At 40.1% G+C, this 12,820-nt stretch overlaps 2 protein-coding genes across 3 annotated transcripts; both read left to right on the plus strand.

The window, feature by feature from the left end:
- Positions 1-281: 281 nt before the first annotated feature.
- Positions 282-7,624, plus strand: LOC131333614 (cation/H(+) antiporter 18-like). 2 transcript variants are annotated; one of them, XM_058368231.1, is made up of 4 exons: positions 282-543; positions 3,074-3,334; positions 5,149-6,150; positions 6,240-7,624. In XM_058368231.1, exons 2-4 carry the CDS (start codon positions 3,137-3,139, stop codon positions 7,458-7,460), a joined length of 2,421 nt encoding a protein of 806 aa, XP_058224214.1. In that variant the 5' UTR covers positions 282-543; positions 3,074-3,136; the 3' UTR covers positions 7,461-7,624. The 2 variants fall into 2 exon arrangements, with proteins under 2 accessions (XP_058224214.1, XP_058224215.1); XM_058368232.1 differs by lacking the exon at positions 282-543 and adding an exon at positions 1,185-1,233.
- Positions 7,625-9,453: 1,829 nt separating this feature from the next.
- On the plus strand, positions 9,454-11,090 carry LOC131334049 (dirigent protein 5-like). The gene is made up of 2 exons (XM_058368918.1): positions 9,454-9,872; positions 10,613-11,090. Exons 1-2 carry the CDS (start codon positions 9,644-9,646, stop codon positions 10,945-10,947), a joined length of 564 nt encoding a protein of 187 aa, XP_058224901.1. The 5' UTR covers positions 9,454-9,643; the 3' UTR covers positions 10,948-11,090.
- The last annotated feature ends 1,730 nt before the right edge of the window (positions 11,091-12,820 follow it).

The following is a 12,820-nucleotide window of genomic DNA, read 5'->3' on the forward strand; positions in this document are numbered from 1 at the left end:
GCTCAAAAATTATGTGTTTACGCAAATAATATTTCTATCAATATGGATCTTATTTGATAGATCTTTATACGGTGCAAAAAAATTTGAAAAATTAATTTTTATTTACATTATATTTAAATTTAAAAATGTAAAATAAGTACTTATTTTTTAAAAACGTGTTCTGCAACTGGCCTAAATCTGTTATCCTAGAAATCCGGGTTGACCCAGAAACCGTTAATTTTCGAGCGTTGGGTATTTGCTTAAACGCTTTTAATCTGTTGCGAATAAATATGGCACAAGAATTCAGAGGGTCTATCTCCGCGTTCCACAAGTCTTTCTCCAATTTGCATTCCCTCTCCCTCTCTCTCTCTCTCTCTCTCTCTCTACCATTCCCTCTCCTTCGCTCTCTCTCTCTCACTCTCTACCTCTACGCACCACGTCACCCCCTTCCTTCGAGATTCAAATCGGAGCAGGAGGATTTCGGAAAAGAAAAAAGGAAAAAAAAATTGTACACATCCATGGGATAGAGACAAGACGAACGACAAATTCTTTTTTCAGATTCAGGTGACTCTCTCTCTCTCTCTCTCTCTCTCTCTCTCTCTCAATGGTTGTGTTCTTTTGGGTAAAATAACCCCACGGATGTGTTTGCATGCATATACGTGTATAATTTTTTTTGGGTTCGGTTGTTTGTGTCAATATACGCGCATTTCAATTATTTTTCTCTCTAATCGGGTTAAAAGTAGACTATAAGAGGATTCGAATGTGAAGAAAGATATTTTTTCGAGTGAATTTTTTGTTTTTACCGGCAACGAAGAAGAATCTGGGAGAGTTGAGGAGATCGAAGCGGGGTTGATCAGGAAATGCGGGTCGGTGGGTGTAAATCGGAGGCGACGGGCAGGGGCATTCTTGTCAATTACTAGTCGGATGGTGGCACTGAGTCACATGAAACTGAAAAACTAAATAGCTTATTCCTTAAAAATTTCGAAAAACATACCTATCGATATTTGTTGGAGCTATTTTTTACAGAATCTTATAAAATATTATTTTTAAATTTATGAAAAATTTTCTATAAGTTTTTAGAACCCAAAGTAGAACCCAAAGTCGACCTCAATGGACATGATGGACGGTTACTACATTTTCTTGCGGTGTAACAGGACTTTCTGTACTCCTTTTTGGTTTCAGCATCTTTCTGAAAAGGCATTTTTTGATGACCGTCCGATGGGATTAGGGGTTTGACTTGATACCCGGTGTCAGGTGAGGCCCACATTGAAGATGCCGTTTTCTTTGGGTCGTATCATGAAAACCATATCATGAATTCATGATGGTTTTGGAAGAACTAGCATTTCGTTCCATAGTTGACCAAAAATTTAGGCTGAGTTTCACTAAGGGTTTTTATTTTATTTTATTTTGTCTTTGATTAAATTATTTTTGTATTTGTTAGTTTTGTGTCTATTTTTTGTGAATTATTGATTCGTCCCGTCAAGCGAATCAGAAAGATAAAAATTTAAGACTTTTACACAATTATTTTTGAAAATATTCAAAATAAAGCCCAAATTATCATAATTTCAAAATTTTTGGGTTTTATCTTGGATATATTAAAAAATATTTAGGCAAAAATCATAATTTTTAGATGCAAAAATGACAAAAGCAAAAAACCTCCAAAAATCTTAGCGGAACAACCTGATGGGGCTCCCTGCTAGATCTAGTGGGCGGTCAAATTGATTATTCAAGGATTAATTGAGGTACTTCGTAGGTTGATTCAGATACCAAGAGCTATCATCGAGGCTCACCATAAAGATTGAAACCGATTATTTTGACATGGCACTTGCAACATCACGTGCCAAAAATAAAGTTGATTGGATATACTTTTATTATGATTTTTGAATGCATTAATCTTGCAAACAATAAGCTTCCATTAGTAGATTAAAATCAATTTTGACCTTTTTTGCAATATACTCCGTATATGTTTTCGGAAATCACGTCAAACTATTCGCGAACAATTTGATTTTTTGCATGCTTTATGCTCTCATTGAGTTCCAAAAAACGAACGGTTTCGATCATTAAAACGGGCTCGAAAAAAGATCCTTTTACTGGCTGAAATTGTTCTGATTCGATGAATTTGAGAGGAGATGGGCTCAGGTGTTGGAACCTTCTATATGTCTCTCCAAGCCTAATAAAATGATAATCTACTAGTCCGTGCCTACGGCACTACACATCTCGGTTGGAAGGGAATAATAGTTGTGTGATTTAGGTCAAAACCATGGGCACTTAACCGGGAAGTGGAAGGATGCACTACAGCCTTTGGATCAAATAAATCTCAGTCGTTCCAACAACTTGTCCTCACACTTTTCTGTTTTATAATAGAAATTTCGTTTATTTAAAGCGCATCTTGTTTCATTGCGTTCTGGATCCTTGGTTGCCTTTTTACGTGGTGTTAGAGAACTTGTTCGTTGATCAATTATCACTCCCAATAAAAAGTGGGGTAACGAATGGCCCAAATCGGTCTTGGTTTGGTGTCTCTTAAAAAATTGACCTCTTTTCCCGAGACTTTTAAGGTATTTTCTATAGAAGCCATGATTTGCTTTTAGGTTTCCTGACACGCCTCCTTTTCCTTTCCTATACCTGGTTGGTTTGTTCTTTCGCAATACAGGAGGAGTAAACTTTTTTTACATCCGGACGTTCGGATCACCTTATGCGCACCTCGATTATGCGGGCTAACGACCGGAACCAGCATATAGATAGATTGTCATATTTTTCTCATAAATATTAGAAGGGTTGTTTTATTTTTTAATTTTTACGGTTGAGCTGAGCCAAATCTTGATTGCTAAATTCTAGAGAGTCCTCCAATTCGTAACAAACTGAGATTTGTTAAAAGACCCAATCAAGAAAAGCCACGTAGGCATGGGTACTCAAAACGTGCTACTCTGACATGGTCACCAAAAAATTAGTGTTATGTATAATACATTTGGAAATCCCTTTGGGTAAAGGACTTTTTATAGAGTCCTCGTAGAAGCAGGACATCTCATGCAAAACAGAACCGCCACTTCTACTTCTGTTTCTTTCTCGCAGTCTAACAGATGTTCACATGATTCAGGCCCCAAACCAAGAGCTTTGAAGGTTTGTGTTTCGCCCGGGATCATTGTTTCTCTGTGAAAAAATGGCATCGAATTCGACAGTTCCAAAGTGTCCGGCCCCGATGAAGGCGACATCCAACGGCGTCTTCCAAGGCGACAACCCTCTTGACTTTGCGCTCCCTCTTGCGATTTTGCAGATATGCCTGGTGGTTGTTCTCACGCGAGGTCTTGCTTTTCTTCTAAGGCCATTGAGGCAGCCTCGTGTCATTGCCGAGATTGTTGTAAGTCTATTTGTTTTTCCCCTTGATTTTATTTTGTTAATTGGTTGCATCTCTTTCATTGGCTTTTTTCTTGATTACCATTCCTGGTTGTGCGTTATAGTACAGTAGACGGTGCCTGTGGGTATAAAACTTTCTATACTATGTTCTCTTTTCAGAAGAACTTTCACTGACCAATGCATAGTTGCCGATGACTATGCATATACTTTTTCCTCCTTTCAGAAGAACTATCACCAGCCGACAGCTGTTAACAATACCCTTTCTTCTCTTTGATCCGCCTTTAATCCGGGACTGCCTCAGGAATTTTCATTTTGAATCCATAAATTTATTGTAGAAATCAATGGTATTCTGTGAGAGAGAGATGAGCTGGCTGTAAAATAAAAGTTGTAATAGATTGAGCAGCAAAACTAATTTCCTTTACAGGTTGAGCTGTAAAACTGATTATACAGGGGAGGACTGTTTCGAGTTTAAACTGATTATACAGGGGAGGACTGTTTCGAGTTTAAACTGATTATACAGGGGGGATGTAACATCAGAATATGTTTCAAATGGTTGCTGCAAAACGAAGGGAAAAAGGTTTGACAAATAATGCTTTCTTTATAGTTATATTTCACGGACCTTTTCAATGGTTTTTGGTTTGACAATCAGGAGTGTTTGAGCTAGTTTACGCACACCTTGACTATTCCCCTTCTCAGTCCGGTCAAAGGCAAGTCATCCACGCTAGAACTTGGAAATTCACAAGAGATTTGTCTAGTCTTGTGACCTGCCCCAAGAGATTGCCAAGTTTCAAACTCGGGATGTCTGGGTTTACGGACCTTTTCAATTAGCAGCTCAAATTTCACCTTTCGTTCCTATGGTCCAGAAACAGATTGCATTTCCGATGTAAAATAACTCTAGCTATGTGTTAATGCAAATTACTCCATGGGGACGCTGCCCAAAAGACTACTATTATATATTCAGCCCCACCACGTGATGCTATAAAAGCCAAATGTATAAATCTCACTTTTCTCTCATTTTGGGTCCTCAGTTCTTTCATCATTGTCCTTGTGTTAATGCAAAAAAGGAACCAAAAGGTGATATCAAGGTCAACCTTTGGGCTGGAAAAGGTTATTGCCTCGGACACTAGGCCATGTTTTTTGTTTTTTGGAACGGCTGAAACTTCACCCTAGGCGATGTAGGTTTCGGGGAGCTTACTGTACTAGTATCATGGGATCATGGGGAGGGATTGCTAATGTGTGGATTCGATGGATTGATAATGCTTGGGAGTATTCGTGCTACGATTGATTTTGGATACAATATAGGATGGGACTAGAAGGGGAAAATTATTTTCGAGGTTAGGTGCCAAATCCATGGGGGACTTGTGATCATCCAATTCTGGTCTAGCAATTCACTCAAACTAGTTTTCCAGTTTTAGTAATATGTAAACTACGTTCCCCAGGGTCTGGAGTTGGCATGCTGCGTTCGGAGTCTAGATAGAGGACTTTTGAAGAACATGACCTATTTCAGTAGAAGTTCAAATCGTAAATATTTTGTTGCTTGAGCAAATCACTGAGCTTCCAACATGCTCCCAGACTACCTGCTATTTGGAACATTAGAACCTTTGAAATTTCCTATTAAATGCCTACACTAATATGTCATGCCCTTTTTTCCTTCCTCTTGGATGACAAACGAATTACTTAGTTTTTCAGTGGTAGGAATGGAGATTCAAATTCTTATCGCTTTGCTGCATTAGAGACCATACCGTACATACTATGTACTGCTGCTCAGCATTTCTCTTTTTAAATAGCAAGTCACATAGCTAATATCTGTTTTTGCAGGGTGGAGTTTTACTGGGTCCGTCGGCTTTGGGTCGCAACCTAACTTATCTGCATGCGGTTTTCCCACCGAAGAGCTTAACTGTACTGGACACCCTAGCCAATCTCGGTCTCCTCTTCTTCCTATTTCTCGTGGGCCTAGAGTTAGACCCAAAGTCCCTCCGTCGGACTGGAAAGAAAGCTTTGTGCATTGCCATTTCCGGAATCAGCCTTCCCTTTGTACTGGGAATCGGATCATCTTTTGCCCTCCGAGCAACCATTTCCGAAGGTGTAAGTAAAGCCCCATTTCTCGTATTCATGGGTGTGGCCCTCTCCATCACTGCCTTCCCTGTCTTGGCCCGCATCCTAGCTGAGCTCAAACTCTTAACCACCGATATTGGCCAGATGGCAATGTCAGCTGCAGCTGTCAATGATGTGGCGGCTTGGATTCTACTCGCTCTCGCCATTGCCCTCTCTGGGACCAAAAATTCTCCCGTTATTTCCGTGTGGGTCCTTGTGTGTGGCTGTGCATTTGTCATTATTTGTATACTCGTCGTGCCGCCTGTATTCAAGTGGATGGAGAACCGTTGCCCTGAAGGAGAGCCGGTCAATGAAACATACGTCTGCGGAATTTTGGCTTCCGTTTTGGCAGCGGGGTTTGTCACGGATTCCATTGGAATTCACGCATTATTTGGTGCTTTTGTGATCGGGGTTCTGGTCCCAAAGGAAGGGCCATTTGCCGGTGCTCTAGTGGAAAAGGTTGAGGATCTTGTGTCTGGTTTGTTCCTTCCTTTGTACTTCGTTTCGAGCGGGTTGAAAACTAATGTAGCCACCATCCAAGGGGCCCAGTCTTGGGGCCTTCTTGCTTTGGTCATATCCACAGCTTGTATTGGGAAGATTGTTGGAACTGTTGGGGTCTCACTTATGTGCAGAGTGCCTTTTCGCGAGGCTCTAGCGTTAGGGTTCTTAATGAACACTAAAGGCTTAGTCGAGCTCATCGTCCTCAACATTGGGAAAGACAGAGGGGTAAGTAAAATTAAACTAAATCTTCAATCTGTTCTTTGGATATTGTGTGTTTTTCAAATTTGGTAATCTTAACATTGGTGAATTTTCAGGTTTTGAATGATCAAACATTCGCGGTTATGGTTCTAATGGCTCTCTTTACAACCTTCATCACAACACCTCTAGTCATGGCAGTATACAAACCGGCTAAGATGGCGAAGACCGAATACAAGCACAGGGCAATTCAGAGGAAAAACCTGAATTCTCAGCTCCGGATTCTCGCTTGTTTCCATAGCGTGAGGAATCTCCCCACCTTGATTAATACCATTGAGGCTTCTCGTGGGACTGAGAAGAGGGAAGGGTTAATTGTCTACGCCATGCACCTCATGGAGCTCTCTGAGAGGTCATCGGCAATACAAATGGTGCACAAAGCAAGAAGGAATGGATTGCCATTCTGGAACAAGGGACAGAATTCCGATACCAACCAAATCGTCGTTGCTTTTGAGACTTTCCAGCGGTTGAGCCGGGTTGTTATCCGGCCAATGACAGCGATTTCTTCGATGAACACCATGCACGAGGACATATGTGCAAGTGCAGAAAGAAAAGAGGCTGCGATGGTGATTCTCCCTTTCCATAAGCATCAAAGGCTTGACGGGCAGTTAGAGACCACTCGGAATGATTTTAGGCACGTTAATAGGCGAGTTCTTGAGCACGCCCCGTGTTCAGTTGGGATCTTGGTGGACCGCGGGCTTGGTGGGACTGCTCAGGTATCAGCAAGCAGTGTTGATTCGGGCATAACCGTGATTTTCTTTGGGGGGCATGACGATCGTGAAGCTCTGGCTTATGGGGCCCGAATGGCTGAGCACCCCGGGATTAACCTAGTTGTTATTCGCTTTACAGTACACCCTGATGTTGTCGGGGAGATTGTGAGGGTTAACGTGGATGAGAGTTCTAATGGTGAACCAGGTGAGGCAAAGTCCGCGGATGAACACTTCCTAGCTGAATTCAAGGAGAAAATTGTGAACAACGGATCGGTGAGGTATGAAGAGAGGGCAGTGAGAAACGGTGCTGAAGCAGTTGAAGCCATTCGCGAGCACAGTCGTTGCAATCTGTTTCTGGTTGGAAGAATTCCAGAGGGAGAGTTAGTTGCATCTCTGAATGGAAAGCGCGAGTGTCCTGAATTGGGTCCGGTAGGCAGCCTATTGACTTCGCCGGATTTCTCAACCGCAGCGTCGGTTTTGGTAGTGCAACAGTACCGCAGAAAGTTGTCCCTGGAATCCTTGGCTTCCCTGCGCGTCCGAGATTCGCCCGAGAGAGATTCTGGTAACAGCTGATTTATTTTCTTTTCCCGGGTCTTCAATAATTGACAGTGTCGAGATCAGTAAAATGTCAAGTCGAAAATGAAAGGATACATATGATACGATTAAATATTTTGTTGTTGTTCCCTCTTCATTTAACTCATGCTCTATTCAATGATAATTGTGAAGTTAAATGGTTAGATGAGTTTGTTGGCTTGGCGTAGTTTTCAGATTATCTTGGTTTGATGAAGTTCTCAACAACTGCGGTCTCTTCCTCCTGTTTTCTTCTCGTGTCTTATTTGGCCATTGAGGTTCAGATAAGCATGATTTGTTGTTACTGGAATGAAATATCAAGGAGCAGGATTCTTTCTGGTTACTGAATGGATCACTTGAGCCTTTTTGTGAGCTTTTCCCCGATCGAGCTCGTATCAATGGTCGGGGTTATTCAGTTTTCAAAACTCGTCGAGAACATAGTTCCCGCCAAAAATGACGTTCATCACGTTCGATTGATATGTCCTTGAAACACATTCATGTTGAAATGAGTTTTGATTTTATCTTTCTTTCCTCAACGTAGATGTGTTTGAAAAAATATATCAATCGATATCCGATAGACAAAAACATAACTGCGAGTGCTTTAAAGTAAATGCTTTTGGGTATTGAAATGAGCCTGAAATGGGTCTACAAAAGGCCCACCAGATCCAATAACCATAGTTTCAAGATCATAATTCATAAATAGATGCAATCCTTCAACCGCACAGGCAAAGGCCCGAACAGATGAATCCATGAAGAACAGAGGTCGATTCTGGCGAAGGGAGGCAGGCCCCTGGGGGGCGGGGGCGTGGTCGAGAGAAAGAAAAGAAAAGGAAAATGAACATTTCACAAAGAGGAGATGGGAGAGAGCCCTCACAAAGAGGAAGGAGATGGCCAAAACCAAAGTCGCCGGGAGGAGGAGCTCTCGGATCTAACCTTTTTTCAATAAATATAACTTTTCCAAGTACGAATCATCGCCCTCAGGTTACCATCTCACTAAGGAAGGAGATCGATGGGCAAAACAAAGTCACCGGAAGTTGTTCCTAAGGTGAATTGCGATTAGTTCAAACCATAATGCAGGAGAATTGGCTGTTAGTTCTTTAGATAGATAAAATAATAATAATACTGGAATTGGAAGTTGGTGGTTGGATTGGTTAAATCTGCCCAACCACTGTTGGGCATTATTTCCACTTATAGTTGGTAACTGGGCCATATTCCCCACCTAAAAACCTCATCCTGAGAAATGGAGTAAGTTATAAGTAGTACTTGTCCTGGTCTGGGCTTGTAAAAATCTAGGTACGTAGCTAGGAGAAAGAGAAGTCTCAATATTGATGAGAACGATTTATAATGTTCTCAGAATTTGAGCTTTTGAGAGAAACATTACCAAAACTGATAGCGAAATCAATTGACGGTGCGAATTATTTGAAATGGATGGAAATGATATTGATTGAATTATTCGAAATCAATTTTTTTTTTTTCCCCACCAAATGCATTGATTGTTTTCTTACACTCCATGTAGAATACTCTTGACTATTCCCGTTATACTAGCTTTCGTTCCTTTTTCGAATTGTGATTAATTCTTGAATAGATAAGCTATGTTATCTATGGAAACATAGATCATGGAGAAGATTAATTTTACGAGTATATATATATACCAGTAAATACTTAATTTTTTTGATGCTAAAAATACAGGAAAAGTTATCTTTATGTGAATGATTTATTAGCATAATTTTAAAGTTTCATCTTTTCGTATTGTAGAAATTATGTTTTCCTTTCGAAGTTGATTACATTACCTTTCTTATCAGTTTATTCGCTAAAATGCATCAACAATGCTACATAAACTCCTACCGATTACTCTTCTCTCACATATATGTTGGTCTCACACATTTAATTGTGGGATGAGCCTCACATAAATGCGAGAAAGTAGTGGTCTGTAGGACGTACCTAGACTTATTGAAAATGCCTAATGACCCCTAATTTTTGGGTTCGTTTTGAACCCAAAAAGTCAAGGCCGGCCCCGCGCTGCCTAGGCACCTAATTCACTTGCATCAAAATGCTTGCGTTAGTTGCGTATAGCACTCGCATCAAAACAGTTATGCATGCTCTATAAATGGAAAGGGAGAGAGGAGGGGCACTGCATGTATTCTAACACAAACCCCTTACCCAGCCCAGCAAGTTAAGTACTAGCCATGAGGAGGGGTACTGCAGAGAAACCATGCGTTCTATTGTTCTTCTTCTTCCTTGCCATTTCCTCTCATGCAGCTCGCAACTCGAAAAAAGCGATCGGTTCCATGAAGCCATGCAAGCGTCTGGTGCTCTACTACCAAGAAACCATGTTTAAGGGCAACAATGTCGGCAACGCCACCGCGGCCACCATCGCTAACACCAACGGGACCGGACTCGGGCCCTTCAAGTTTGGTAATAAACCCAAGTTTCAAAACTCAAATTAGTACTAGGAATAATTTGTTTTTTTTTTTTTTTTTTTTTTTTAAACATGCACGTCTCTATCACAACCATTCTCTATCATATATATTCTCTCATATTGGAGTAGTTATTATTCCATGATCTTCTGGATAGTCACATTGAAGTGGTACACCAACGCTCTTCAACATCCAAAAACTATTTGAAAAATCCATACAGATGGACCCCGCCGAAAGCCTTCTCCATCTCGTATTTGTTTGGCATCCATACAATTGATAATTGGGTCACATCAATACGTCGTGGAGGAGAACATATTGGGATACCATATGGAGGCTCTAAGAGCACCCAATAATTAATTTTTTTCACACGCCCAGCTTTTGCCTGGAGTTGGAGGGATATTAGTTGTCAAAATGCGATCACGCAACTCTGTAATTCTTGACATCAAATTAACAACCCAATTCTTTTGTCTGTCTGGTGGCCAGTCACCAGGCAATACCAACCAGGAGCTTCACGATCTCCTGTTCGACTCTCACCAACGGATTATCAATTCCTGTGAAGTGACAGTTTGACTTCTTTCTCGGCTTTAATTGACTCTCCGCTAGTGAATGATAGAATTTGTCTTATGAACTATTTAGTCTATTGAGCAGAATACCGAGTTATCAAAGAGGGCGATTAATTCCCTCTATATAGTTGGGCCTACTTATTTAAGAGTATTCTGACCAAATCTCCCCAAACAGGTAAGACGGTGGTGTTCGACGATCCGATAACGGCAGACAAGCAATACCTCTCTCCTCCGGTGGCTCGAGCTCAAGGGTTCTATTTCTACGACATGAAGACCACATACAACGCTTGGTTTGCTTACTCTTTGGTGTTCAACTCAACTAAGTACAAGGGCACATTGAACATCATGGGCGCAGACATGATGGACGAAGCGACTCGGGATCTCTCGGTTGTCGGTGGGACCGGAGATTTCTTCATGACGAGAGGAATCGTGACGTTTCGAACCGACGAGGTCGAGGGTGTCGATTACTTTAGGGTTGAGATGGATATTAAGTTGTATGAATGTTACTAGCTAGCCAGGAGGATTTATTGCTGAGCACTGAATAAGTTGTTGGAGCTTATTACCTTCTTTTTTTTTTTTTACACGTTGGACATGAAGTTATTGTTTTGGATGAGTGAAAATGAAGTATGCATGATGATGATGATGAACCTTAATTCAGACTTCCTTTAATTGGGGCATATTTGCGAAGAAGTTACATTACCCTAATTCTAACCAACCAATCAACAACAGTATCATCAACATCTTTTTTAAGGATCTCGGGTGTTTACGCTAGTGATTAACTTATACAGAATAATTTTTTGATTGTCTTTATTCTTTTCTTTTCTTTTTTTTTTTGCATTTGGTACTTTTACTCCAAATTTTTTTTGATATGAGTGAGTAAGGACGAGAGGAATCAGAAAAGTAAAAAATTTAATAACTTTTACACAAATATTTTAAGAAATATCAAAGAAAAGCTCAAAGAGTCAATTTTTGGATTTTTTCTTAAATATTTCCCAAAATTTTTTGGGTGCTGCGCGGGTACCATGACGGTACCCGTTGTCTATTTCAATCGTCCAAACGTGTTTTGGACGGTCCAGATTTATTCCCTCTCTCCCCTCACCCGACTAGTACCCTCTCTCCTCTTTTTTTCTCTCTAAAGTCTGGACCTTAGGATAGCTGCATTCGCCGACAGAGTACCTTTACTGTGTGGTACACCAGTCCGGCACGCAGAAACTTCTCCTAAAATAGTTCTTACCAACTCCACTGGAATGTGGCCGGACCCATGCCAACTCGTCTTATAGCCTTTTCAAGTGCTGAAGGTTGAAACTTCTTCATGAATGGGCTAAACTAAAGTGGCCTTTTTTTAATTTGAGGTTTTTTCTTGTTGCCTTTGTGAACGACTTTGTCTTCAATGGGGTAAGGTAGAAGTTAAGCTGTCTTTTTTGACTTTCAGATATCTCAAAGCAACTTTTAATCTGATCCATGGAATCAAATTAGGTGGAGGTAGCTAGTTTCCAATAACGTAATAGCTCTCTCTGTCTCCCTTCCCAACAGTCAGATCAGTAGAATAGATATTTTTTTTCCTTGTGAAAAAACAAATAAGTTAGTGTATAACATTCAAGAGGCTCTTATTTGTCTCACTCGCGTGCGATATTAGTTGTATTAGACGCACACGGTGGGTCGTAATATTTCATATTAATGAATTTATAATTTCTTGCCCATCCTTCCAAAAGAGAGGCTCTTAAAAAAAGAGTCTTGTTACTTAAATAGCTAATCGATATCTTTCTTTTCTTTTCTTTTTTAATCGATTCAATAGGCTCTCTAACATAAGTATTTATGCCTCGTTTGGCTTAAATAAGTTGCATGGCTTTGGGTTTTTTTTTATTTTTTTATTCAATATTTTTCCAGATTTGTTAGTTTTGCATTTTTAGCTTATTTTCGTCTTTATTCCAAAAATTGAAGTTCCAATAATAATTTTTAACTTTTTTTATCCCTCTCATCGAAACTAACCAGTAATCCTCAAAAAATTAAAGCAAAACTCACAAATTCGAAAAAAAAAAATAAAGACAAAAAAAAAACAAGCGAAGTAATTTATTCTTAGGTTGGCGGCTACTTGCACTTCCTTGATTCCTCCTACTTTTGTCCTAGTCCCGAGTCATTTTCTCCGCTATTCTTCTATTTTGACTTAACTGTACTTTTTTTCAATACTTATCAGTTCTCGACAATTTATTAGTCCACAACTTTTGCTAATGGATGCATTTTTTTATTAGATGTTTAGAAAAAAATTAGCCTTTTATATGTCTCCCAAGCACGTGCTAGTTCAATATGGTGACTTTTCGGATGTCGGATTTATGGGTAGGGCATGATTAGGTAACTTTTAAAACTCTTAAATCACTATCGTATG

The sequence above is a fragment of the Rhododendron vialii genome, chromosome 7a, assembly GCF_030253575.1.
Source record: "Rhododendron vialii isolate Sample 1 chromosome 7a, ASM3025357v1".
Lineage (NCBI taxonomy): Eukaryota > Viridiplantae > Streptophyta > Magnoliopsida > Ericales > Ericaceae > Rhododendron > Rhododendron vialii.